Source organism: Bos grunniens, chromosome 17 (assembly GCF_055505025.1).
Source record: "Bos grunniens cultivar Pamir isolate PY7600 chromosome 17, Bosgru_T2T1.0, whole genome shotgun sequence".
In the NCBI taxonomy this organism is placed as follows: domain Eukaryota; kingdom Metazoa; phylum Chordata; class Mammalia; order Artiodactyla; family Bovidae; genus Bos; species Bos grunniens.
Window position 1 is genome coordinate 8,447,418 of NC_141181.1, and position 25,217 is coordinate 8,472,634.

At 38.1% G+C, this 25,217-nt stretch overlaps 1 protein-coding gene across 1 annotated transcript in view; it reads left to right on the top strand.

The window, feature by feature from the left end:
* The window catches only part of LOC147354992 (IQ domain-containing protein M-like), an 85,072-nt gene extending 62,139 nt beyond the window's left edge, over positions 1 to 22,933 (top strand). The window contains exon 4 of the mRNA XM_086345904.1: positions 22,604 to 22,933. Within this exon, the coding sequence (XP_086202030.1) occupies positions 22,604 to 22,687 (84 nt within the window). The 3' untranslated portion in view covers positions 22,688 to 22,933. The remainder of the gene's footprint in view (positions 1 to 22,603) is intronic.
* Positions 22,934 to 25,217: the final 2,284 nt, after the last annotated feature.

Sequence of the window (25,217 nt, forward strand, 5' to 3'; positions counted from 1 at the left end):
AACTCCTACTACTAAATTCTTTGTAAGTAAATATACTAAAAGTCAATCATCACATCCTTGTTTTAGATAAGGACATAATATGAATATTATTAAGGAAAATTGTATGAATTTAGATGAGGAAATTATATGAATATTATTTCCTGAAACTCAAAGTTGTTGTAATCTATTAATACTATTTTCAGAATATATTAATTAAATATAGAAAAAATGATTACCTCCAGCTAATGGGGTGTATATTTCTAATTCATGCATGTCCTTAGCAAAAGTAACACCCAGAGATGGTTGTTTTCATTCTTTTCCAGTAAAGGGAAATAAATGGACTGTTGTTTCTATGCCTGCCAGTTCTATGCTATTTTATATTAATAATTTAGAGATTGCTCCTAGTTATGTGAAGAAGTCTATTTAAATATATCACTTTGGGGAGTAAATCTGGCAAGAGTAGATGTGACTGGAGAGCTCCCAAGTGCAAGATTGGGAATGTTCATTCCTTGCTGACTGGGGAATTAGGAGTGCAAAGGGCTACAAACCATGGCTTTGAATGATAGGTGGTGCTTTGGATATGTGTGCCTGCCTAAAGAATTTGGGGTAGACTAGAGTGGAGACTGGGTGAGCAGTACGAGGCTTGTCACATCAGTCCAGTTACCCTTGCAAACCTATTATGTTGGGTGTAGGGTGGGAATGGATAGGAGAGAGTAAGATTGAAATCTTCAGATTATTTTCCTTCAGCTCACTGCACCTTTAGTTTTCACCATCGAAAGTCTAACATTTTGTTTTTTTAAGTAAGGTTTCTCCTGTCATTTATTCTTTAAAATAATAACAGTTCTAAAAGGGGTTAAGCACCAAGTTCTAAGTTAAGCTTTTTTTCCCTTTTCTTTTTATTGTGGTAAACTATTCATAACATAAAATTTCCCATTTTAACAGTTTCAAGTGTACATACAGTAAGTATACCCACACTGCTGTGTAACCATTACCACCGTCCATTTCCTGAACATTTTTATCTTTCCAAACTAAAACTCTGTACCCATTGAACACGAATTCCTTGTTCTTCCTTTCCCCCATCTCCTGGCAACAAATATTCTCCTTTCTTGTGCTTGGCTTGTCTCACTTGTAATGTCTTCAAGGTTCATCCATGTTGTATCATGTGTCAGAATTTCCTTTTTTTCAAAACGCTGAATAATATTCTGTTACATATGTGCCATATTTTGTTTATCCATTCGTCTGAGGGTGGACACTTGTGTTGCTTCTACAATTTGACTCTTGCAAATAATTTCACTATGAACATGGATGTACAAATATTGTTTGAGTCCTTTCTTTCACATCTTTTGGGTATATATCCAGGAGTGGAATTGCTGAACCATATGGACTTCCCTGGTAACTCAGTGGTAAAGAATTTGCCAGCAGTACAGGAGATCGGGGTTCAATCCCTGGGTTGGGAAGATCCCTTGGAGGAGGGAATGGCAACCCACTCCAGTGTTCTTGTTTGGAGAATTCCATGGATGGAGGAGCCTGATGGGCTACAGTTCATAGGGTCACATACAGTTGGACACAACTGAAGTGACTAAGCGGGAGCAGCAGCAGCATTGTATTCCTATGTCTAATACTTTGAGGAATCGCTGTTCTATATTTAGTACCTTGGCTACACCTTTTACATTCCCTCTAGTAATGTGCCTGTGTTGTGGTTTCTCCACATTTTCATCAGCACTGATTATATTTTCTGTTTTCCTAATACATCCTAATGGGTTTGAAGTGTTAAGTGATCTTGATGTGAGTTTGTTCAAGCAGGTCCAGAAGACAAAATGGAACTAGAAAAATTGAGACTGTAGAAAGAAGCTTGCATTGTTAGGAGTGATGACAGAGTACAGAAAATCCTGTATTTGAATTTGTGGGAGGAGAGAAAAATATAACACATTTTGCTTTCAAAACACTCTGTAGAGGTTAGTTCCTCTCAAAATTTTAATTCTCTCAAATAAGAAAGTTAATGTGGATATACAGCAGCCCACCAGGCTCCCCTCGTCCCTGGGATTCTCCAGGCAAGAACACTGGAGTGGGTTGCCATTTCCTTCTCCAATGCATGAAAGTGAAAAGTGAAAGTGAAGTCGTTCAGTCATGTCTGACTCTTCGCGACCCCATGGACTGTAGCGCACCAGGCTTCTCCATCCATGGGATTTTCCAGGCAAGAGTACTGGAGTGGGGTGCCATTGCCTTCTCCGATACTTACTTTGGGCTAAAAGAAAATATCCCCTTTAAGCCTGAAGTTTTAATTTTCTTTTAAAAGTATTTTGTATCCTATATGTTTTTAGTTCTAATTAGATGATAATACAAAAATGTTACATGTCTTTAGCTTTAATATTTCATTTCTGCAACTGCAGACTTATTGTATTAGAATTGTATTAGAATTTCCAGTTATTTTAAACAATGGCATATAGGCTCACAAACTTCTTTGCACTAAGTTTAAGATGCTGTCTGCAGTCCTGAGATATTTATACTCTTAATTATCTTGAAAGATAATATTTATCCAAATAAGTGAACACCTGTCAATAACATCCCTTGCATAACATAAAAATGTAGTATTACATTGCAATAATATTAGGAGAGACCACCATCTCCAACTTTGTTTCTACAATTTCATTTCACAACTCTTCTTTACAAGGTTTGCTAACTTTATGAATATGTAGGAATCAATCTGGAAACCCACATTCTGAAGGAAGGTCAGTGTTTAAAACAACCCTGGTATTTATCAAAATTCTGAGATGAAAAATTAATATCAATAGTGCTCTTAAAAAATCTAGAATAAAAACAAATATTGACAAAAATTTGTGTAAGAAGTTAATTTCTAGTTAATATTTAGAAACATAGGAGAGTGAAGAACTTAAAATTTTTTTACTGGAGTATAGTTGCTTTACAATGCTGTGTTAGTTTCATCTGTACAGTGAAGTGAATCAGCTCTATGTATGCATATATCCCCTCCCTCTCGAGCCTCCTTCTCACCACCCCCCACCCCCACATCCCATCCCCCTGGGTCACCACAGACCATGGAGCTGAGCTCCCTGTGCTGTACAGCAGCTTCCCACTAGCTATCTATTTCACACATGCTAGAGTATATATCAGAGAAGGCAATGGCACCCCACTCCAGTACTCTTGCCTGGAAAATCCCATGGACGAGGAGCCTGGTGGGCTGCAGTCCACGGGGTCACTAAGAGTCGGACACGACTGAGCGACTTCACTTTCACGTTTCACTTTCATGCATTGGAGAAGGAAATGGCAACCCACTCCAGTGTTCTTGCCTGGAGAATTCCAGGGACGGGGGAGCTTAGTGGGCTGCCGTCTATGGGGTCGCACAGAGTCGGACACGACTGAAGCGACTTAGCAGCAGTAGCAGCAGCAGAGTCAGTCTCCCAGGTCATCCCACTGCCCTGCCCCACACTGTGTCGATAGGTCTGTTCTCTTTGTGTCTCTCTATTCCTGCCCTGACAATAGGTTCATCTGTACCATTTTCTAGATTTCACATATATGTGTTAATATACAATATTTGCTTTTCTCTTTCTGACTTACTTCACTCTTTATGACAGTCTTTAGGTCCATCCATGTCTCTTACAAGTGACAAGGCAGAACTCTCCTCATTGAGTGGCTAATTTACAATCATGTTACTGTGGCTCTGGGATCAGAATGTTCTCTGATGGGAACTCCACCATTTGATGACACTCTAGAATGAGGATGAGATAAGCAAATAAATGCCTGGGCGTGTGGGCTTGTGTACCTATTGTGGTGGTGACAAATTTCAGGGATGGAGGAGCAGAGGGGAAAGAACAGTTGTGGTTGTCTGGATGGAAGAGCAGGGTGCGTTTCAGGAAGTAAAAGAAATTGAGTGTGGTAAAAGCATAACATTCAAGTGAGAAGGTGGCAAGAAAATGAATTTAAGAAAAGTCCCATCACTCTGAAGTGCCTTCCTTAGTGCCTTCCAGAGGACATCATTTGAGCCCTTTATTTATTTTTTTTAAACATTTATTTATTTTTAAAATTTATTTATTTAAGTTGGAGGCTAATTACTTTACAATATTGTAGTCGTTTTTGCCATACATTGACATGAATCCACTATGGGTTTATATGTGTTCCTTGTCCTGAAGCCCCCCTCCCATCTCCCTCCCCATCCCATCTCTCAGGGTCATCCCAGTGCACCAGCCCCGAGCACCCTGTCTCATGCATCGAACCTGGACTGGTGATCTGTTTCACATATGGTAATATACATGTTCCAGTGCTCTTCTCTCAAATCATCCTACCCTCACCTTCTCCCATGGAGTCCAAAAGACTGTTCTATACATCTGTGTCTCTTTTGCTGTCTCGCATACAGCGTTATCGTTACCTTCTTTCTAAATTCCAAATATATGTGTTAGTATACTGTATTGGTGTTTTTCTTTCTGCCTTACTTCACTCTGTATAATAGGCTCCAGTTTCATCCACCTCATTAGAACTGATTCAAATGTACTCTTTTTAAAGGCTGAGTAATACTCCATTGTGTATATGTACCACAGCTTTCTTATCCATTCATCTGCTGATGGACATCTAGGTTGCTTCCATGTCCTGGCTATTATAAACAGTGCTGTGATGAACAGTGGGGTACATGTGTCTCTTTCAATTCTGGTTTCCTCAGTGTGTATGCCCAGCAGTGGGATTGCTGGGTAATACGGCAGTTCTATTTCCAGTTTTTTAAGGAATCTCCATACTGTTCTCCATAGTGGCTGTACTAGTTTGCATTCCCACCAACAGTGTAAGAGGGTTCCCTTTTCTCCACACCCTCTCCAGCATTTATTGTTCGTAGATTTTTGGATAGCATCCATTCTGACTGGTGTGAGATGGTACCTCATTGTGGTTTTGATTTGCATTTCTCTGATAATGAGAGATGTTGAGCATCTTTTCATGTGTTTGTTAACCATCTGTATGTCTTCTTTGGAGAACTGTCTGTTCTTTGGCCCATTTTTTGACTGGGTCATTTATTTTTCCGAAATTGAGCTGCAGGAGTTGCTCGTATATTTTTGAGATTAATTCTTTGTCATTTGCTTCGTTTGCTATTATTTTCTCCCATTCTGAAGGCTGTCTTTTCATTTTGCTTATAGTTTCCTTCATTATGCAAAAGCTTTTAAGGTTAATTAGGTCCCATTTGTTTATTTTTGCTTTTGTTTCCATTACTCTGGGAGGTGGGTTATATAGGATCCTGCTGTGATTTATGTTGGAGAGTGTTTTGCCTATGTTTTCCTCTAGGAGTTTTATAGTTTCTGGTCTTACATTTAGATCTTTGATCCATTTTGAGTTTATTTTTGTGTAGGTGTTAGAAAGTGTTCTATTTTCATTCTTTTACAAGTGGTTGACCAGTTTTCCCAGCACCACTTGTTAAAGAGATTGTCTTTTCTCCAGTGTATGTTCTTGCCTCCTTTGTCAAAGATAAGGTGTCCATAGGTGTGTGGATTTATCTCTGGGCTTTCTATTTTGTTCCAATGATCTATATTTCTGTCTTTGTGCCAGTACCATACTGTCTTTATGTGAAAAGAATTTGCCTAACCATGACACTAGGGAGTAAGGGAATACAAGCAAATAGAATGGTTTAATAACTGGTTGCATTCCACACTGTTGATTTGTGTTTCAAAGAACATACTGTGAGTCCTCTGGGCATTTGGATCTCCCTCCTCCCAAAGAGAACAAGTACAAAGAGAGAAACCAGGAGTCACTGGTCATATTTTCAAACATACGTCTAGATTCATCACTTTGGATTTCCCCTTGTGGCTCGGTGGTGAATCCACCTACAATGCAGGAGATGCAGGTTCCATCCCTGGGCCATGAAGGTCCCCTGGAAGAGGGCATGGCAACCCACTCCAGTATTCCTGCCTGGAAAATTCCATGGACAGAGGAGCCTGGTGGACTACAGTCCATGGGGGCATAAAGAGTCGTACACTGAAGCAGCTAAGCACAGCACCTCCCAAAGAGAACAGTCTTATGTGAGAGAAACCAGGAGTCACTGTCATATTTTACACATATGTGTAGAATCATCACATAAACACAACTAAAATAAGTTTTATAAGAAATATTTTTAGAAATGAAAACATGTCAAATATATAGCATTATTCTTTATATTAATTTTGACTGTGAATGGGTTGACTAGATTTTAATGAAATTTCTTATCAGTTTTCTCTGGAGCATTTTCTTGCACAATTTTGGTGAAAGAAAACTGTAAGAATCTAAGGGGATATTCTTCTTTGAAATTTAGATATTTTTATGTGATTCTTTACCAAATTGTGCTGTCAAAAGACTATGGGCATTCACTTGAAAGATGTTACTACATAGGATTCCTTAAGTGGGCGCTCTGCCGGGTGCGCGCTCAAGCACGCGCGCAGTCTCGCGTGCATGCGCGCACGGGGCCTCTAGCCGCACGTGCCCCTAAAAAAAAAAAAAAAAAAAAAAGATGTTACTACATAATAAAAAGTAGTCAATTAACTTTTAATATGTAAAACATCTTTCCTCCTTTTTTCCTCTTCCATCATAATCTCTTCTGTCTGCTGTTTTCCTTCCCTCTGCCACACATTTGAGAGACATTTTAATTATTTTCATGTTCATGATATTCTCATCTTGTAGGCTATATTTGATAAAAAGGTCATCTGATTTGATTTTCTGATATTTCAAAGGATTAACATAAATCATTGTGACTATTAAGTTTAAAATTTCTATTTATTAAAATAATTTCTTATATTTAAAAAGATCATTTTGGATACTATTGAAATGATATGTTAAAAATCCTGTAGTAGGCTTGCGACTGCTTTAAGCTTTGAGTTAACTACATGACTATGATTTGACATGTTGAACAACATTCCAACAGTTTCTTTTTTCTAATTTTTAAATTTATTTGTTATGGTCCTGTTACAAGGAGTAGTGATATTTAATACAAATTTCACATTTTAATTTTGAAATGTATATTTATTTTCTTATGAAATATAAAATTTTGAATCTTTGTGAGAATGATGCAGATATTTATTTTGATATACATATATATGTATATATATACTTATTATTTTAATGTATGTACTTGCAGGTAAAACTCTACATTTCAGTGCAGCAGGATTATCTGAACCTGATATTTTTATATCATATATTTTATATGGTCTTAAGTATGTTCATAAAAATTTATTTTTTTGAATCTTTCTTTCTAGATAAAAATTTCTACTGTTGCCTTAAAGTACTTTTGGGAAAAAATAAAGGAGGTACTTTATGTAGAATTCCTTTGGCAATAGTTTAAGATGTACAGTCACAATAAATTGGTTTGCATATATATTTAAAACTATTCTAACAAAGTTTTAAAAGAAAGCACTGTTGATGAATGCATGCTTTGGATTATAATGTTACTTAGGTTTACCAATGTACCACAATTTAAACTACATCACAATACCACTCACGCTAAAAAATATTCAAAAATGGAAGGTAGGTAAATATAAACCATTTAAATTTGTATTTTTGGACTGATACATTTTTTTAGAGAAGAATCTTGATCTACACTTCTCATTTCTTTGATTGTAGGAGACCATTAGTTTTTTAGTTTCAGAATTCACTTCACAATCTTTCTTTACCATAGAAGCCAAAGGATTCAATCAAATTCTGTCGATCATGTTGACCTTTTATTCTCTGATATCCTCTTGTGGGAAAGGTATTTGAGAGACTCTAGGACCCTGGGCATTAATAATAGTGCTCACCACAGTTCTAGTTTTATAATAATCTCCCAGTCCACATATTCATCCTTTATGAAATAAGCTGGAGTGTGATTGTTACCAAAATCTGGATGAAAAAAATGAAAAGCTGGCTGCAGAGAACATTGGAACAACTATTAGGTTAAGGGAGTGAACAGACTGTGCCTGCCCTGGGGAATCCCTCCACCCCCACCTCCTGGGAAGCTAGGTATGCTTGTTCTCTAGGAAAGGGAACATTAACTAAATTTCTTAAAAAGTAATGAAAGAGAATAAACTGTAAAAAGGCAGCCAAAAAAGGCAAACATCTGTTACTGAACATGTCTTACTTGACTTCATTTTAATGTTCTTAGGAATAAATTTATGAACTAGGAAAGGTTCAGCACTAATTAGCTTGTTTTCATCAAACAAAATGCATCAGACATGGATGTTGAATATGAATGAAAACTTCAGTAGTAATAATAAGTAGACACAGAAAGTGCCAGGGGAAGTAGAAAGTGCTGGTATCCAGGGTTATGGCCACAGGCTTTGGATCTTGCTGTGGCTGTTAATATTGCATTGATTTAGATTTGCTTCTTTAAATGGTCAGAAAAAAGTCTAAAAAGTCAAGTGTATTCATTAAACAATAGATGGATTAGGTACAAAGTTTTCTCCTCAATTATACACTTTTAGCTTAATGAGATACTATACTAAATTGCAATTACAAATATGCTTGCAATACCTATATTTTGAAGGAAACCCCAATGAGCCAAAAAATGAAAAAATCAACCACACTTATTACAACAACAATGCTTTATAATCTTATTTTTTCATTTGAAAATATATTCTGAACATCTTATTGATTAGCGTATATTCTGTAACATTAAATCAATGACAGCTCTATTCCATTGAATGTACATAGCTCATTTTTGGTTATTTTGGCAATTGACTGCTTTAATGGGATGCAGTGCACTATATTTGTACTTAAATCTTTGTGCATATTCTTAATGTCCTTAGAATAAATTCCTTTTAGTGAAGTTGTTGTTATGTTTCTTATTTGTTTTTATTATATATTGATAATTTGTCTTCCAAAGAGGTGTTGGTTTTCAGTTTTCACATAGATTTCCACTGCTGTTGCTTCCTCAAAAACAAAAGTATGCAAAGAAAAAAAAAACAATAATCAACTAAAATTAGATAATTTTCTGCAGGTTTGGTTTAAATCAGAGTTAGATTTTAGGATGTTTTGTGGAGTGGGGCAATATCCTCTAGTCCTTTGCTACTCTGTGGGTCAACAGAATCATTATCACCTGGGAACTGATTAAACGTGTAGGCTTTTAGGACCCACCCCAAATCTACTGAATCAAAATCTATTGTATTAATAAGATCAATAGTGATTTATAAGTATATAAATGTTTGAGAAATACTGTTTAGGCAATTCCCCATAATATTTTGCCTTTTAAGTGGGCTTTTGATAAATAGTGACAGTCTATTCAATGTAATTTTTTCCTGACAAATACCTGAAGTACAGATATGAAGACCTACAAGATCTTCTAGAACTAACACCCCCCAAAAGATGTCCTTTTCATCATAGGGGACTGAAATGCAAAAGTAGGAAGTCAAGAGATACCCAGAGTAACAGGTAAGTTTGGCCTTGGAAATGAAAATGAAAGCAAGAGAAAGGCAAGAGAACACGTTGGTCATCGCAAACACCCTCTTCCAACAACACAAGAGAAGACTCTACACATGGACATCACCAGATGGTCAACACTGAAATCAGATTGATTATATTCTTTGCAGCCAAAGATGGAGAAGCTCTATACAGTTGGCACCTGACTGTGGCTCAGCTCATCAGCTCCTTATTGCAAAATTCAAGATTACATTGAAGAAACTGGGGAAAACTCCTAGACCATTCAGATATGACCTAAATCAAATCCCTTATGATTATACAGTGGAGGTGATGAATAGATTCAAGGGACTGGATCTGGTAGACAGAGTGCCTGAAGAACTATGGACGGAGGTTTGTCACATCGTACAGGAGGTGGTGATGAAAACCATCCAAAAGAAAAAGATTGCAAGAAGGCAAAGCAGTTGTCTGAGAAAGCCTTTCAACTAGCTGAGAAAGAAGAGAAGTGACAGGCAAAGGAGAAAGGGAAGGATATACCCAACTGAATGTAGGGTTCTAGAGAATAGCAAGGAGAGATAAGAATGTGTTCTTAAGTGAACAGTGCAAAGAAATAGAGGAAAACAATAGAATGGGAAAGACTAGAGATCTCTTCAAGAAAATTGGAGATGCTACAGGAACATTTCATGCAAAGATGGGATCGATAAAGGACAGAAATTGTATGGACCTAACAGAAGCAGACGATATTAAGAAGAGGTGGCAAGAATGCACAGAAGAACTGTACAAAAAAGAGCTTCACAACCCAGATAATCACGATGGTGTGATCACTGACCTAGAGCCAGACATCCTAAAGTGTGAAGTCAAGTGGGCCTTAGGAAACATTACTACAAATAAAGCTAGTAGAGGTGATGAAATTCCAACTGAGCTATTGCAAATCCTAATAAGATGATGCTGTTAAAGTACTGCACTCAATATGCCAAAAACTTTGGAAAACACAGCAATGGCCACAGGACTGGAAAAGGTCAGTTTTCTTGCCACCTCTTCTTTTTAAGTTATACATAAAAATACTGCTGTATAATACACTACGATTGATCACTATATAATGAAGTAGTGCTTACTCCTTGGTACAAGTATATTGTTTTATTCTTCAATTGTATATGTGTGTGTATATATACACACACACACACACACACACTCTTTTTCATTCTTTTCCATTATAGGTTATCACAGAATATCAAACACAGTTCCCTGGTTCCCTGTGCTATATAGTAGGTCTTTGTTGTTTATCTCTTTTATATATAGTGTGTGTGTGTGTGTGTAAGCCTCTTGATTGGGTGTGAAAGAGGAGAGTGAAAAAGCTGACTTAAAACTCAACAAAAGCAGCAAAAAAGGTCAACATTCAAAAAACTAGGATCATGGCATGTAGTCCCATCACTTCATGGCAAATAGAAGGGGGAAATGTGGAAGCAGTGACAGATTTTATCTACTTGGGCTCCAAAATCATTGTGGACAGTAACTGCAGCTATGAAATTAAAAGACACCTGCTCCTTGGGAGAAAATCTATGACAACCCTAGACAACATATTAAAAAGCCGAGACATCCCTTTGCCGACAAAGATCCATCTAGTCATAGCTATGGTTTTTCCATAGTTATGTACAAGAATGTGAGCCTTGAACCATAAAGAAGGCTGAGCACTGGAGAACTAATGGTTTTGAATTATGGTGCTGGAGAAGACTCTTGAGAGTCCCTTGGACAGAAAGGAGATCAAACCAGTCAATTATAAAGGAAATCAACCCTGAATAGCCATTGGAAGGACTGATGCTGAAGCTGAAGCTCCAATACTTTGATCACCTGATGCAAAGAGCCCACTCATTGGAAAAGACCCTGATGCTGGGAAAGATTGAAGGCAGGAGGAGAAGAGGGAGGCAGAGGATGAGTTCGTTGGATGGCATCACCGACTCAATGGACATGAGTTTGAGCAAACCCTGGGAGATAATGAAGGAGAGGCAAGACTGGCTTGATATAGTCCATGGGGTCGCAGACAGAGTCAGACATGACTTAGCCAACTGTATAACAACTATTCTCTGCTTAATTTAGAATTGTAGCAGGACAGGAATGCATTCTGCTTAATTTAGAGTCATGGCAGGATAGGAATGCATTTTCTTGTGAATGTTGATGAGTAAGATTATAACCAATCAAAGATCTGAGAAACACATTTTCAAATAATGAAATAAAAATAGTGAATATCAAAATTGGCCTGGGAAAGTATGCCAGGTAATAGACCTTTCACCCCAATAAAGTAATCTGTACAATTTCAATAAGCCAATATATCCAAGTGTATCCTTACTTTCGAAGAATTAGATATTCGTGATTTATAAACACATAAAGTTTGAGAAGCATACTTTTATGTAATTCCCCATAAAAGTGCTTCAAACAAGGGTAGTTAGCCAAACTTTAGTTAGTGGCTGGGCAGCTTTTAACATGCATTCGATTTTTTGTTGTTTAGTCACTAAATTGTGTCCAGCTCTTTTGTGACCCTATGGATTGTATGTAGCTTGCCCAGCCCTTCTGTCCCTGGGATTTCCCAGGCAAGAATACTCAAGTGGGGTGCCTTCATTTTCTTCTCCATGGGATCTTCTCAACCCAGGGATTGAACCCTGGTCTCCCACATCGCAGGTAGGTTCTTTACCAACTGAGCCACTAGGGAAGTCATAGTATTTATAGGTTCATACAGTTAAAACTTCAGAATCAGATAGCTCATTCTTGGCAGCAGCTGTTCCATTGCTTGGCATTCTTGAATTTTGAAATTTCCAAGAACATACAGGGTAGATCTGGAGCCACTTATGCTCCTAGGGGGTTTTGATAAACTTGGAAAACGTATAGATTTCCAAAGTCTTTTCATTCTTTTCTTTCTTGGGGGACTGACATTCACCTTAAACTTCGGGAACTTTTCTATCACATGGTTTTAAAGATTTCTATTGTTTTATGTGTCAATAGTGCAAAACAGTGTATTATTCATATACATATCTATATGTAGCTCTATATATATATATCTTAAAGAATAAAACTGAAACAAATACTTATAAAACTTAGGAAACAGAACTCTTTGTGTCTTTTCACTCCCTTCATAACTTGAAGAAACCAATCTTCTTAATTTTATGTTAAGTGTTCCCCTGTTTTCTTTATAATTTTAGCACATCTAGACACAACTCCAATTAGTATTTTGCTTAATTTTACTTGTATTTGACTTTGTGTGTATGAAATTATAATATATTCTCTTTCTTTTTGCCCAACAATGTATTTTTGAGAACTGTCAATCTTCATAAATGTTGACCTCTGCCCTCATGGTTCATTCATTTTCATGGATGCACACCATCCCATTGAATAATCACATTGAAATTTAATTATCCTCTCCATTGCTGAGAGATATTTGTCTTTTTAAAAGGTTATGTCCTATTGTGAAGAATTCCACCACATTCTTTGACAAGTGTTAGGTGCAAGAGTTTCTCTAGGGTAAGAATTCCCAGCATCGGTATGAGCCTGCACCCTGTTACATTGAGAATGGGTTATGTAGACGCTAGAATATTGATCCCTTTAGCCTGGGAGGTAGGTGGATAGGGCCTGGGGAGTAGGAACTCAGTAACTGATTATTAACTACCTGGATAATTGATCGCCTCCAGCCACAAGCAGCCTGGAGTAGACTGGCTGTACTGGTCAGTGGGCGCATGTGTGTTCAGTGTTACCAGGCAATACAGTGAACAGTTTTCCACTTTCAGCAGCAGTTTATCAGAATCCCCATTGCTTCATATGCTTGGCAACACTTAATATGTCAAAATTTTAATCTTTGCCAATTTGGAAGGTGTGAAATATTTCTTTGCAATTTTAATTTGCATTTCCCTAATGACAAATCAGGCTGAGAAATTTTTTTTCACACATTTCTAGGCCACTATTATTTCTTCTTTGTGAACACCATAGAGTGATATTTTTAAAAATATATTTAGGTGCATTTACACCCTTTCTATTTTGTGTTCTCCATTTGTCTTTCCATTTTATCCTTTTTTTTTTTTTTTTTGGTAAATTGACATTTTACCCTCTTGTTCCTTTGTCCTTAGTACAAGTTTGACATTGTGCTAGTTTTCTTTGTACTCATTTGACATTTATGTTCTTGTTTTTACTTTTTTTAAGTGGTTAAATTAGGAATTTTAATACATACTTTTAACTTAAAATATACTTATCCTCTTCCCACCTCATACAGAAATCTTAGATTGCCCTAACTACTAGTGTTTAGTTCTCTCTTTCATTCTATTTAGCTTCACAAATTATGTAGAAACTGTCATATTGTTTTATACTTCCCTACCTGTTTATGTTTATGTACATGCTTACCAATTTTTTACCTGCCTTCTCAGTAAAGAATCTGTCTGCAATGCAGGAGACCTGGGTTTGATCCCTGGGAAGATCCACTGGAAAAAGGAATAGCTATCCACTCCAGTATTCTTGCCTGGACATTTCCATGGAGAGAAGAGCCTGGTGGATTACAGTTCATGGGGTCGCAAAGAGTCAGACACGACTGAGCAGCTAACACTTTCACTTTTATATCTAGCATCACAAGCCTATCGGATGGTTTTCCTTCTTGAACTATGTCCTTTAGAAGTACCTTTAGTAAGGGCTTCCCTGGTAGCTCAGCTGATAAAGAATCTGCCTGCAATGCGGGAGACCTGGGTTTGATCCCTGGGTTGGGAAGATCCCCTGGAGAAGGGATAGGCTACCCACTCTAGTATTCTGGCCTGGAGAATGCCATGGACAGAGGAGTCTGGCAGGCTACAGTCCATGGGGTCACAAATAGTTGGACACAACTGAGTGACTTTCACTCACTTTAGGTAAGGGTCAGTTGGCAGAAAGCTTCTGTTCATATTATATTTACTTTTATCCTCAATAATACATTCTCTAAACATTGAGGTTATCATTTTCATGTTTTCTGACTGCCACTGTTGAAAAATCAGATGTTTATCCAGTTGTCTTTCTTCTGTGAGTAATGTGTCTCTGTTCTCTACTTCTAAGGACTTAATTGTTGTTCTGCTGTTTTATTATGAGATGTGTAAGTGTGGTTTTCTGTTTATTCTGCTTGGTTTTTATTTGGCTTCCTAAAATCAGTGTCTTTTTGTGGTATGGGAAAAAAAAATCTGTCACTATCTTTTTAAATGGTATTTTTCTTCCCTTTTTTTTCTGTATAAACTCTGATTAAAACTTTTTATGAAACTGTCCTTACATATACATTGCCTTCCATTCAGTTGTCTTTCTTGTTTTCCCTCTTTTTCATATTTGCCATCTCTCTGCCTCTCAGTGCTGCATCCTGGGTCTTTTTTTTCCTACCTGATTTCTATTTTTATATTAGTTTAAATATTTTTGTGTATCCATTCTTGTCTTTTGCTATTCGTTCAGCTCTCTGTTATTTCAATCATATGTTTCATTTTTACAGTGTCTAGTTGTTATTTTCCAAATTAGCTTGGTCAACTTTGATAATTTGGGGTCCTTTAATATATCTCTGCGGAGAAGGCAATGGCACCCCACTCCAGTACTCTTGCCTGGAAAATCCCATGGACAGAGGAGCCTGGTGGGCTGCAGTTCACGGGGTCGCTAAGAGTCAGACACGACTGAGCGACTTCCCTTTCACTTTTCACTTTCATGCATTGGAGAAGGAAATGGCAACCCACTCCAGTGTTCTTGCGTGGAGAATCCCAGGGATGGGGGAACCTGGTGGGCTGCCGTCTATGGGGTCGCACAGAGTTGGACACGACTGAAGTGACTTAGCAGCAGCAGCAGCAATATATTTCTGAATATATAGAAAAGGAAACTCATTCTTATTTTGTATTCTGTTTACCTTAATTAGGGTATTGCAGTCCTAAAATTTCTGAATGTGTAGCTTGTTGTTTTTTCTGACATCTTGATTGCTTCAGTTCAGTTCAGTCACTCAGTTGTGTCCGACTCTTTGTAACCCCATGAACTGCAGCACACCAGGCCTCCCTGTCCATCACCAACTCCCGGAGTCCACCCAAACCCATGTCCATTGAGTTGGTGATGCTGTCCAACCATCTTATCTTCTGTTGTCTCCTTCTCCTCCTGCCCTCAATCTTTCCCAGCATCAGGGTCTTTTCAAATGATTCAATTCTTCACTTCAGGTGGCCAAAGTATTGGAGTTTCAGCTTCAACATCAGTCCTTCCAATGAACACCCAGGACTGATCTCCTTTTGGATAGACTGGTTGGATCTCCTTGCAGCCCAAGGGATTCTCAAGAGTCTTCTCCAATACCACAGTTCAAAAACATCAATTCTTCAGTGCTTAGCTTTCTTTATAGTCCAACTCTTACATCCATACATAACCACTGGAAAAACCATAGCCTTTACTAGACAGACCTTTGTTGACAAAGTAATGTCTCTGCTTTTTAATAGTTCTTATATTCGATGATTTTCTGACTGGGAGCTCATTTTTCTTTGTATTTTATTATGAAAATTCTTTGAAACTTTAAGCTACACTCTTCTTTATATTGATATTTGCTTTTACCGGGTACATTTTTAGAGGACTACCAACTACTGAAGCCTGGCTTGCTGCAGTACATGGGGTCGCAAAATTTGGACATGACTTAGCGAATGGACAGAACAACCACCGCCACCAACCTGGGACCTTTTACTCTAAATTTGCTGCCTTTTTTTGTGGGGTGGGGGTAGTTTAGGGAATTTCAGATAGTGTGAAGTGAGGCACCAAATCCTTATGAATGAGGTGTTGGCCTAGAAATTCCTAGGAGGGGATTTTGCCCCCTCTTTACCCAGAGCCAAGGCCATGCCAGACAAGTAGACTCATGATATCTCTTTCTCTTTCTCTTTCTTTCTCACCCCATGGAAATTTGAAAATCCCAGTTATATGCTAAGGATATTATACTTCCAGTCCCTAGCCTTTTACAGGGTGTTTTCAACTCTAACATTTTTTCATGCTCTGGGTTCCAGTGCTTTCAACTAGAGGGCACAGTTCAGTTCAGTTCAGTCGCTCAGTCATGTCCAACTTATGCGATCCCAAGGACTGCAGCACACCAGGCTTCCCTGTCCATCACCAACTCCTGGAGCTTGCTCAAACTCATGTCCATTGAATTGGTTCAGTTCAGTTCAGTTCAGTCACTCAGTCATGTCTGGCTCTTTGTGACCCCATGGACTGCAGCACGCCAGGCCTCCTTGTCTATCACCAACTCCCAGAGTTTACTCAAACTCCTATCTATTGAATCGGTGATGCCATCCAACCATCTCATCCTCTGTTGCCCCTTCTCCTCCTGCCTTCAATCTTTCCCAGCATCAGGGTCTTTTCCAATGAGGCAGTTCTTCGCATCAGGTGGCCAAAGTATTGGAGTTTCAGCTTCAACATCAGACCTTCCAATGAATATTCAGGACTGATTTCCTTTGGGATGGACTGGTTGTATCTCCTTGCGGTCCAAGGGACTTTCAAGAGTCTTCTCCAACACCACAGTTCAAAAGCATCAATTCTTCAGTGCTCAGCTTTCTTTAAAGTCCAACTCTCACATCCATACATGACTACTGGAAAAACCATAGCTTTGACTAGATTGACCTTTGTTGGCAAAATGATATATCTACTTTTTAATATACTGTCTAGGCTTGTCATTCTTCCAAGGAGCAAGCATCTTTTAATTTCATGGCTGCAGTCACCATCTGCAGGGATTTTGGAGACCCAAGAAAATGAAGTCTCTCACTGTTCCCATTGTTTCCCCATCTATTTGCCATGAAGTGATGAGACCAGATACCATGATCTTCGCTTTTTGAATGTTGAGTTTTAAGCCAGCTTTTTCACTCTCCTCTTTCACTTTATCAAGAGGCTCTTTAGTTCTTTGCTTTCTGCTGTAAAGTTGGAGTCATCTGTGTAACTGAGGTTATTGATATTTCTCCTGGCAGTCTTGATTCCCCCTTGTGCTTCATCAAGCCCAGCATGTCACATGATGTACTCCACGTATAAGTTAAATAAGTAGGGTGACAATATACATCCTTGATATGCTTCTTTCCCAATATGGAACCAGTCTGTTGTTCCATGTCTGGTTCTAACTGTTGCTTCTTGACCTGCATACAGATTTCTCAGGAGGCACAGAGCTCATTAAAACCCAGGGTCTAGGTTGTCTAAAATTTCCACACAATCCCTGAGGCAGAGACAAGTCTCAGAACTCGTACAACAGTAAATTCAACATTTCTTCTTGTTTTTGACCAGAAAGGAATTCCATTACTTTCCCTTCATCTCAACTATGCATTTAAAATATCTTTGATTTTTATTTTTAGAATGTATTATAGTATTATCCTCTGATTTGTTGCTATGAACATGCTTCAAAAAATAACAGCCTTATTATATCTTTTACAAATAAGTTTCAACCCTGAGAGGGACTTACACTGGGATGTAAACTTCTCTGTCTTTCTTACTCATCTTTGTATTGCTACCATGTTAGCCTTAAAGTTCTACCTGTCAAAGAGGCTTGATTTCCCTTGGAGATTAAAGATGTTTTGTCTAGTGATTGGTAAAGGACCAACCTATGTTTTGTTGGGCCACCTTCTTCAGGCTTTCCTCCTCTGAAAGTTGAATGACTTTTTGAGGCCGTGGCTGTGACCAAGTGACCAGCGTTCCCTGTGGCATTTCCCTGACTTCTCAAGAGGAAAGTAAAGGGAACACCACACTTGAGAACACCTTCAAAGTGGAGGCATCTATGGCTCCATGAGCAGGTTTGGAGAAACTAGGGGTTACCTGGGCCTATTGCAACTTCCTGGGGGAGATTCTGTGGCTTGAAAACCTTCCTGTTCTTTCTGTGTGTTTTGAGAAAGAAACGCTTAAATACAACAATATAAAGAAAATGACTTGTGAAAAATTCCAAAATCATGTGTTTTGTGCCTTCTGGTTCTGCTGCTGCTACTGCTGCTAAGTCGCTTCAGTTGTGTCCAACTCTGTGCGACCCCATAGATGGAAGCCCACCAGGTTCCTCCGTCCCTGGGATTCTCCAGGCAAGAACACTGGAGTGGGTTGCCATTTCCTTCTCCAGTGCATGAAAGTGAAAAGTGAAATTGAAGTCGCTCAGTCATGTCCGACTCTTTGAGACCCCATGGACTGCAGCCCACCAGGCTCCTCCACCCATGGGATTTTCCAGGCAAGAGTACTGGAGTGGGTTGCCATTGCCTTTTGGTTCTGCATGTGTGCAACTTATTGACAGTTTTCTTTTTAAAATATTTATCAATAAGCAGTAGCAGTGTAAGGAATGCAACTCACTGCTATTTCACAGAATGTGCTGGTGACATGACTGACTTCTGCTGGGGAAACAGGAATGTTTATATTCAAGCTTGGCAGAAAAAGCTTTTCAGTTTACTTCACATGTTTTAATGTGTAATTTGTAATTTTACATGTATATGCTATTAGTGATTTCTGTTCACTGTTACCTATTTTTAAAGAAACATTTCATTTACCTTAAATGTGTGTTTATATATGCTTCTGGTAGGGTCACAAAGCTGTTTAAAACTATGAAAATCTCTTGCTACTTAGAAAATACCCTTTAACTACATTTAGGGTAAAGTATTGGAGGCATAATGTGCCAATTATAGATTACATTTATACTGCAAACATATTGTAGAATTTGACGCTAATAGTAGTAATATAGAAACATGGCTAGCGTGAAGGTGCAAAATGAAAGGCTTTTTTCCGTATTTCATTTCTGGTTAATCAGTGCAAAAATTTAATCATTAAACTGTGAGAGAAATTAGCAGCATTGTCAAAAGGAAAACACAAATTCCAGATGAGATTTGGAAAGAAGGGGGAATTGGTAGATAAGACAGCTGCTTCTGAAAGGAAGTTTGAGATGTAATAATATTATGTGAATTATCACAAGTTGGTGCCAGTTAAATTGTGGGGTTTGAGAAAATATGTGGGAAAGGAGTCTGAAAAAAAGGTTTGAAGTAAATCAACACAGGTTGTTAAAAACATTGGAAATTTGACATGAGTATTTAATAAGTGACTTACATCTTCAACCAAGTATTTAGAATGTGTCCCTTGAAATGCATTGCCATAAGAGACTAGGACCTTGAGGAGGTCTCGAGAAGCAGGTGGCAGCTGTGGTAAGAAGACACATTTTGAGAGAGAATGGAATAGAAACACCAAGGCAAAATGGACTTGCAATTTTAATATATAGGTATGGAGAAAACGAAGACTTAGGTAAAAAACCAAGAACCCTTAAATAAAGGACTGCTGATTGGAGAAGGAAATGGCAACCCACTCCAGTATTATTGCCTGGAGAATCCTGTGGACGGAGGACCCTGGTGGGCTGCCGTCTGTGGGGTCACACAGAGTCAGACACGACTGAAGCAACTTTGCAAAAAGATGACCCAAAACCCCTCAGGTTCTAATTATGTTAAGTAGGAAGAAAAAGAAACAACAGATGTCACTAGAAAAAAATCAGAGAACATTTTAGTAAGAAGAATCCTCAAGACTGTTTGTCTGAGAGACTTCCCTGATGGTCCAGTGGCCAAGACTCCACACTCCCCTGCAGGGGGCCAAGATTTGGTCCCTGGTCTGGAGAATCCCAGGGACAGGGGAGCCTGGTGGGCGTCTATGGGGTCGCACAAAGTCGGGCACGACTGAAGTGACTTAGCAGCAGGGAACTAGATCCCACATGCTGCAACTAGGAATATGCCTGCCACTGAAAAAGATCCTGCATACCATAACTAGGACCCAGAACAGACAAATAAAGTGTTAAAATCCTGAAGTTGGGGTGGCTGCCTTTTAGTCTGTGTCTTGTACAACCACCGTTTAAAAAAAGAATGGTTGTCAGGCTGCTTTGCTGAATGACCTTCATATCTGACACCCTTCATAATGGAGAGTGTGTCATGTGGCCAGAGAAGGAGGCAGTGAAAAAAATCAAGCTGGCAAGTGTAAATAGTATATCTTATAAGGACAGTGTGTTTCAAGCCAAGCACTTTGTTTTGTGTGAAAGTATGGAATATATAGGTTAAAAAATAATTTGTATAGCCATGAGTATTTTTCTAGCCATGAATATGTGTCATGGAACATCTTGAGGGTGGTATTTAAACTATAGGTCCTGTTTCATGTTTTATTATCACCTATATGTGCGCATACATTTTTAAAAGTACAATATTACTTTTGAGGATGGTTTTTTGCTTTGAAATAGAAAACATGATCAGGGAGTTCTAAAAGGAACAAGTAGTCAAGAGATGATACAAAGTGCTTCTCAAGGTTATTATTGTATTCTAACGCAACTATAGAAGAAAAGTTAATCTTCAACCTTAAAAAATGAATGGCATGAAATAAAAATTTATACATACAAGTCAGACTGCATTCAGGAGAATACTCACTATAGGATAGAGTGAAGCTTGACTCCAAAGGAGAGGTTTATGATTTGTTTAATATATTTAAAATAATCACTCTGTGTCTTAAAACTTAGTGCTATTGCAAAACAAATACAGATTTCTTCCATATTTCATGTTTACATTTATTCTTTATATATCCAGAGATTTTATAGAAGAGACTTCTTTGACTCCAGGTGCCAAACAGTGGTGAAATATATATACTTGAAACTTTAAAAGCAAAACTAAAATAAATATTTTCCTTGTGGTATCAGAAACACATCCATAGCCAAGACACTTTCTTGTACTGACTTCTTCTAGAGTCTGAGAGGGAAGACAACGCCAACAATCCAAAATCCATTAATCTTCACTCATTAACAAGATTGCCTCAAATTCCTCCCATTCAAGGCCATCTTTTTAAAAGCTATTTTGGGCACAATAATTGTCATAGCAGATTATAAATTGGGTATGCATTGCCTCTAGGTATCAGTTTAAGCTTTGGATCACACCTAATGACCAGAAAGGGAATGGCCCAGTTATTCTGAGGTCTTGAAAAATTATCTTTCTGAGTTGTTCTTTCCACTGCTGACTGGTATTGAAGGATTGTATAAAAGATCCATATTAAGCACTCCAGTGTCATTATTGAAGAGATGCTCTTGAAGCTGACCACGCCATTATCCCAGGCTTCCTTTAAAGTACTCATGGAAGAAATTTTAGAAGAAAAGTTAATCTTCAAAGTTAGTCTAATGGAAAAAAATTTACAGAAAATAAGTGTGCTTCTCTTATAGACATTGTGAGTATCAGAACGACCGTGCTTTCTTTGTTACTTTGCGTTTTAGTTTGCCAGGCCTGCCATAATAAATGCTATGGACTGAGTGGCTCGCACAGTGGAAGTTAATTTTCTTTTAGTTGTGGGACACAGTGAGTTTTTCCTGAGGTTTCTCTCCTTGACTTACAGATTTCTTCTTGCTGCGTCCTCACATGGCTTTTTCTTTGTGCACACATGTGGCCCCTCTTCTGTTATAAGGCCACCAGTCCTATTGGATTAGGGCCTCACCTTTATGATCTCATTTAATCTTCATTACCTCCTAAAAGGCCTTATCTCCAAATAGAATCACATCTGGGGATTAGGGCTTTAGCATATGAATTTTAGGGGAACACAGTTTAGGCCACAATATTTTGATAGCTAGAAATTTGAGAGACAAATCTGTGTAACACATTAAGCAAAAGCAGAAACACTTGACATTATTTTTCTATTCATATTTTCCTTTCAACTTGATATTTTTTTCCTTTTTAATACATACTGTGTTTTTGGAAGCTACTTTAATATTTTTATAACATGGGGGACAAATAACTAAGTAAATAAATTCATATCTGTAGTAGATCTTTATGGATATTTGCTCACTGAAATAATCAAGAGTTGTATTCCTGGGGGCCAGAAGATGCTGGAAGAGGTTCTGTGATCATATGCTGCTGAGTACACATTTATATACGTTTTTAGGCTCATAATTGGGGCTTCCCCAGTGGTTCAGCGGTAAAGACTCCACCTGCAATGCAGGAGACTCTTCGATCCCTGGGTCAAGAATTTCCTCTGGAGGAGGGCTTGGCCACCCATTCCAGTTTTCTTGCTGGGGAAATCCTACAGGCAGAGGGACCTGGTGGGCTATAGTCCATAGGGTCGCAAAGAGTCGGACATGACTGAAGCGACTTAACATGAGCACATTAGACACACGTATGTATATCATTGTTCAGGCTTTTAATATAATCAGGCTTTTAACATTTAATATAATGGAATAGTTCTTTCTCCCTTTGATTAATATAATAGAACATCAATGGAATTAAAATTTTATTTGACAGTGAAGTTGTTTTCCTAATTGTGTCAATTCTTTCTTTTCTTCTAGAAAAACTTTATTAAAAAAGAACAACAATCTGTAAAGCCAGAGTCAAAGCCACAACCCAGGTACACCTTTTATATGATAGCATGAATGTTTAAATTAATGTGCTTGCTTTGGTTTTATCCTGACTTAAGTATCTGGTTTAAAGAAGTGTAGGCTGTTGAAAGCTCACAGTATGAACATATCTTTTCAAAGTTCCCATTTAATTTGACTGAAGCAAGGGAAAACAATTCTTTTTTTTTTTTTTTTTTTGAGCATATATTGCTCATTCAGTAGACCAGGCTATGGTTTACAGTGGCTAGTAAAAGCACTCTATAAACACTGCTGTGTGATGTCTCAGTAGTTTGGTTTATTAGAAGCTATGTACAACAATCCGCTATGGTACAGCATGCTTTTCAGTCACTCTGAGAGAGTCTCAAGATTGCTCTGCTTCTCTGTGTAGCAAATTTGTTGACAGACTTTTGTGAAAAACTAACTGATTTGTGAGATAGATTGGAGGGTGACATGGAAAGCTAATGGTGAAGTTTCTGAAAAGGAGAGGTTTCAGACTTGTGCTTTCTTTTGCTTTGGGAATACGTTCATGTATTAATGCACCCGGTACTGTTTTTGTAGCACCCTGCTGCAAAGCTCTGTGTCAGCCACACAGATGCAGCTAGTGGAGGGGTAGACCCAGGGGATGAAAGTTTGCCAGAAGCAACCAGTTTGGAAATCTAACCCCCTAGTAGATACAGGTTTATTCAAATATATTTTTCAGGCTACTTTCTCTTACCAGACATCCTGCTTAATTCCTTCTCTCAATTACTCTTAAGGTGTGGCTGTACAACGTCCATAATCCCTCATTCATAATTCCAAATCTGGAAAGCTCCAGAAACTGAAAGCTGATGTCACCTAAGATGGTGCCAAGACTTTAGCGTCAAAACCTGACCGAAATAACATGTGATTATGACTACTCATAGTCTACACTTTGCCCACTTCATGTGAATATTCCAGTGTTGCACACATATGAACATTAATCGTACTAAATAATAATACATTTAATGATAGGCATGCCACAGACTGTACTTCAGTGTTATATAATATATGGCATACATGCTATATTAATTTCCTAGACTTTGAAACAAAATCTGATTTTCAAAATACATCTGACTCTAAAGTTCAAGCACTATAGAATGGCACTATATGGTGAATCTAGGCCAAATATGACTGTGAAATAATTCAGTGCAATTATTTAAATATCCAATAAATAAATATCGAATTTAAGATTAGACATTTTCTGAGAGCTAGTCTCATAATGAATTTAGTAATAGCAATCATTCTGTGTTTATCTTGTACAAGGTACTTGCATATAACTCCCATAACAACACGTGATGTATTTTTATTTTCACTATGTTACTGATGGATAAACATGTTGAATGTTTCACTTATAGCCATTCAGCTAATCAATGAGGGAACTGGATTCAAATGTTGGTCCTTTAATTGCAGAGTCATGGCTATCTACTATAAGCTAAATTATGTCAGAATGATACCTGGCTAAAATTTCAAGTTCTGCGAGGGCAGGGATGGTTGATTCTATTAATGCTTCAATTTACAGTTCATGGCACAATCTATGGAATATAGTGGATATTCAGAAAATATAATCGAATGAATGAACAATTTCCAGAGGAAAAGGAAAAACAGATTTGTATCTTGTCCTGTTGAGAAAATTTTCTTTCAGTTTTTCGTAGTTTGTTTGACAACGCACATTAAGAGCCTGCTGTTTTAGATGTTAAGGACAGGGTGAATGAGACAAACTCCTCTAACATTTGTGGAACGTAAAGCCTAGGCAGAGTTTTCAGTTGCTCTTCACCATGGAGAGAGGCAGAAATTGGAATTCAAGTCCTGCCAAGTGACACGGACTTAGTAAACACCTCAGATTTCCATGGAAATTTTAGAACGCCAGTCCCTAAGGAGTGGAGAGGGCTTCCCTTGTGGCTCAGCTGGTAAAGAATCTACCTGCATCTCACATGCTAGCAAAGTGATGCTCAAAATTCTCCAAGCCAGGCTTCAACAGTACGTGAACTGTGGACTTCCAGATGTTCAAGCTGGATTTAGAAAAGGCAGAAGAACCAGAGATCAAATTGTCAACATCCATTGCATCATCGAAAAAGCAAGAGAGTTCCAGAAAAACAGCTACTTCTGCTTTATTGACTATGCCAAAGCTGTTGACTGTGTGGATCCAAACAAACTGTGGAAAATTCTTAGAGATGGGAATACCAGGCCACTGACCTGCCTCCTGAGAAATCTGTATGCAGGTCAGTTAGAACCGGACGTGGAACAACAGACTGGTTCTAGATCGGGAAAGGAGTACATCAAGGCTGTATATTGTCACCGTGCTTATTTAACTTATATGCAGAGTACATCATGAGAAAAACTGGGCTGATGAAGCACAAACTGGAATCAAGATTGCTGGGAGCCAGTAACCTCAGATATGCAGATGACACTTCAGATATGGCAGAAAGTGAAGAAGAACTAAAGAGCCTCTTGATGAAAGTGAAAGAGGAGAGTGAAAAAGCTGGCTTAAAGCTCAACATTCAGAAAACGAAGATCATGGCATTTGGTCACATCACTTCATGGCAAATAG